General features: G+C 60.4%; 1 protein-coding gene across 1 annotated transcript in view; it reads left to right on the top strand.

The window, feature by feature from the left end:
* The window catches only part of LOC104467625 (BPI fold-containing family B member 4-like), a gene marked incomplete at both ends in the record, with an annotated part of 4,425 nt that extends 2,435 nt beyond the window's left edge, over positions 1-1,990 (top strand). Inside the window, 5 exons of the mRNA XM_010081463.1 lie at positions 189-259; positions 752-922; positions 1,061-1,128; positions 1,262-1,304; positions 1,927-1,990. Coding sequence (XP_010079765.1) covers positions 189-259; positions 752-922; positions 1,061-1,128; positions 1,262-1,304; positions 1,927-1,990 — 417 coding nt within the window. The remainder of the gene's footprint in view (positions 1-188; positions 260-751; positions 923-1,060; positions 1,129-1,261; positions 1,305-1,926) is intronic.
* Between the last annotated feature and the right edge of the window lie 317 nt (positions 1,991-2,307).

Raw genomic sequence — 2,307 nt, 5'->3', positions numbered from 1 at the left:
TGGTGGCCACCACATGCGGGCTGGTCCCACCTCGGCTCCTCTGAGCCATGTGTTGGGGTCTCTGCTATTGAAGATGGACAATCCAATGAGAAATGGTGCAGTGAAAGCCTCGGGTGCATTGCTGGTGACAGCAGGTACCTGCTGAGAGCCGCCACATGCCTGCAGCATTTCCCTCTCCTCTGTCGCAGTTCCCGGAGCTCCCACCGCTGACGACATCGACCCTCGGAGTCCTGGTCCCAGCGGTGAGTCCTGGCTCCTGGTCAGTGGAGACGCGCCGGGGCAGGGGATATCTCCCTGTCCCTTCCTCCTCAGACGTCCCACGGACCTGTCCCCACCACCCCAGGTGTCCCATGGACCTGAACAAGCTCTGACTTAGGTCCAAAACTGGAAACTGTGGCAAGCCAAGCCAGAACCCAGTTTGTCACCCCGTCCCCTGCAGCCCTCGGGTCATGGATGAGCCTTGCAGCCGCTGGGGCAGCCTGTGCTCCTCTGGCCGGAATGAGATGCTCCAGTGGGGCCGGGACGAGATGCTCCTGGGGCTCAGGGCATGTGTGGGGCCAAGCCCATGGCCAGCCTGGCTGCAGGGAGCTCAGACACAGACTGGTTGGACTGGAGCAATCTGGGAGCAGATCTGCCCTGAGAGCAGCGCGGTGCAAAAGCTGTCGGCGCAGGCGTCTGGCTCTGCGGCTCCTGGTTACAGCACCACTCATGCTCCCACCAGCAGGAACTTTCTGTTTTGGTCTGTTGGAAGGAGTTTAAAGCATACCCCGAGCCACAGGAACTGCTGCTGAAAATTGCCGTCCCCGAAGTGCCTGTGGTGACCTTAGAGAGAAACAAAGGCGTGATCCAGCTCACGGCTACAGCAGAGCTGATGGTGATCTTCCCAGGCGACATCCAGGAGTTTCTCTGCCTCCTGAATATCGTACGTATGAAAGAACAACCCTCCTGCAGTGCCCCCTCCCTGCTCAGTGGGCACGGGGGTGCCAGTGGTGGGACCCCACCCGCTGTGACACGGCTGGGCTGGGGGACCCCCTGCCCTCCCCTCTCTGTCTGCCCGCAGGACGCCTCCTTGCTGGCCCAGTTCTCCGTCAGGGACAACAAACTGAAGATCGGCGTCAGCCTGGAGGAGTAGGACCCTGGGGGTAGCCAGGGGTGGCCATGGGCGTAGGACCTCCGGGGCGGCACAATGATGGGGGCACGGACAGGAGGGGGTCACCGCAGGAGCTGCTGGGGTTTCGCTCACCTCTGCTTCCTCCTGCAGGGCTGATCTCTCCTTGGTGTCTTCGTCCATCGGTGGCTTTGATGTAAGAACCCAAGCAGCCTTGCTAACATGCGAATCCCATTGCAGAAAGCGAAGTGCTGATAGATATCAGCTCAGGAGAAATCGGGGCCGGTCACGGTGTGACGGTTGTGTCGTATTTTTAATAGCGCCGTTCTTTGGATTTTTTTCATGGATGATCCATGAGTGATTTTCAGAAAAAAATCCCCACTGAGAGGGAGAGTTTTCGGGTCCTCCATGAACCACAGGACATCCTGCACGTGCCCTCGACGTCCCCTGGGGATGTGCCTGGGGAGGGTCATCCCTGTGCCTCACAGGGGACGACAGCAAAAGCTGGGAGGAATCCTGGGCTCTCGTTGTAGGACACCTGCAGGCAGAGCAGGGTTGGTTTCCAGAGGCGGTTACTGCAGGGAGCTGTGATGCCAGTGGAAGGGACCTGTGCAGCGGCATTATTTTGGGACCAAAAATTGACAAGGAATGCTTAAAGTCCGATTTCTGCAAAGCTGGGAGTTTGCATTGGGCAGGCGTGGAGCTGGGGTTTGGGGGTGTGAGCAGAGCATCCCCACGTGCCCCAGGACAGGGTGACCCCGGGCTGGCCCCGGGACTGGGACCCGCAGTGGCACTGCCGACCCCTCTCCCCGCTGCAGGTCTTGCCCCTGGAGACGCTCGTTGGCCGGATTTTCGACGTTGCCTTCCTGCCTGCGATGAACAGTAAGGGAGCCCTTACGCGTCGCCCACACCTTCGTTTGTGTCCTATCGCTCCCTAGACACTGAACTGGTGCAGGCGTGGGTCACCTCGCCATGCAGAACAGGGTCCAGTGGGACCGACCCGCACCAACGGGGGGCTCATTGCCAGTGGCCGCGCTTTGCCCCCTCCATGGGGCTGCCCACCGCCAGCTGCTTTGCTGGTGGGAGCCAATGATGATGTGTTTGACCCACACACTGCCTCCCACAACACAAACTGTTCCAGAGAGCCCGGCATGCACGGAGGGAGGGGGCTGCACACGGGGGGATAGAGTTGGGGATCA

The sequence above is a fragment of the Pterocles gutturalis genome, unplaced genomic scaffold (genome assembly GCF_000699245.1).
Source record: "Pterocles gutturalis isolate BGI_N339 unplaced genomic scaffold, ASM69924v1 scaffold28079, whole genome shotgun sequence".
NCBI lineage: Eukaryota > Metazoa > Chordata > Aves > Pterocliformes > Pteroclidae > Pterocles > Pterocles gutturalis.
Note: the sequence above shows the minus strand (reverse complement) of the source record. Positions and strands in the feature narration are given on the sequence as shown.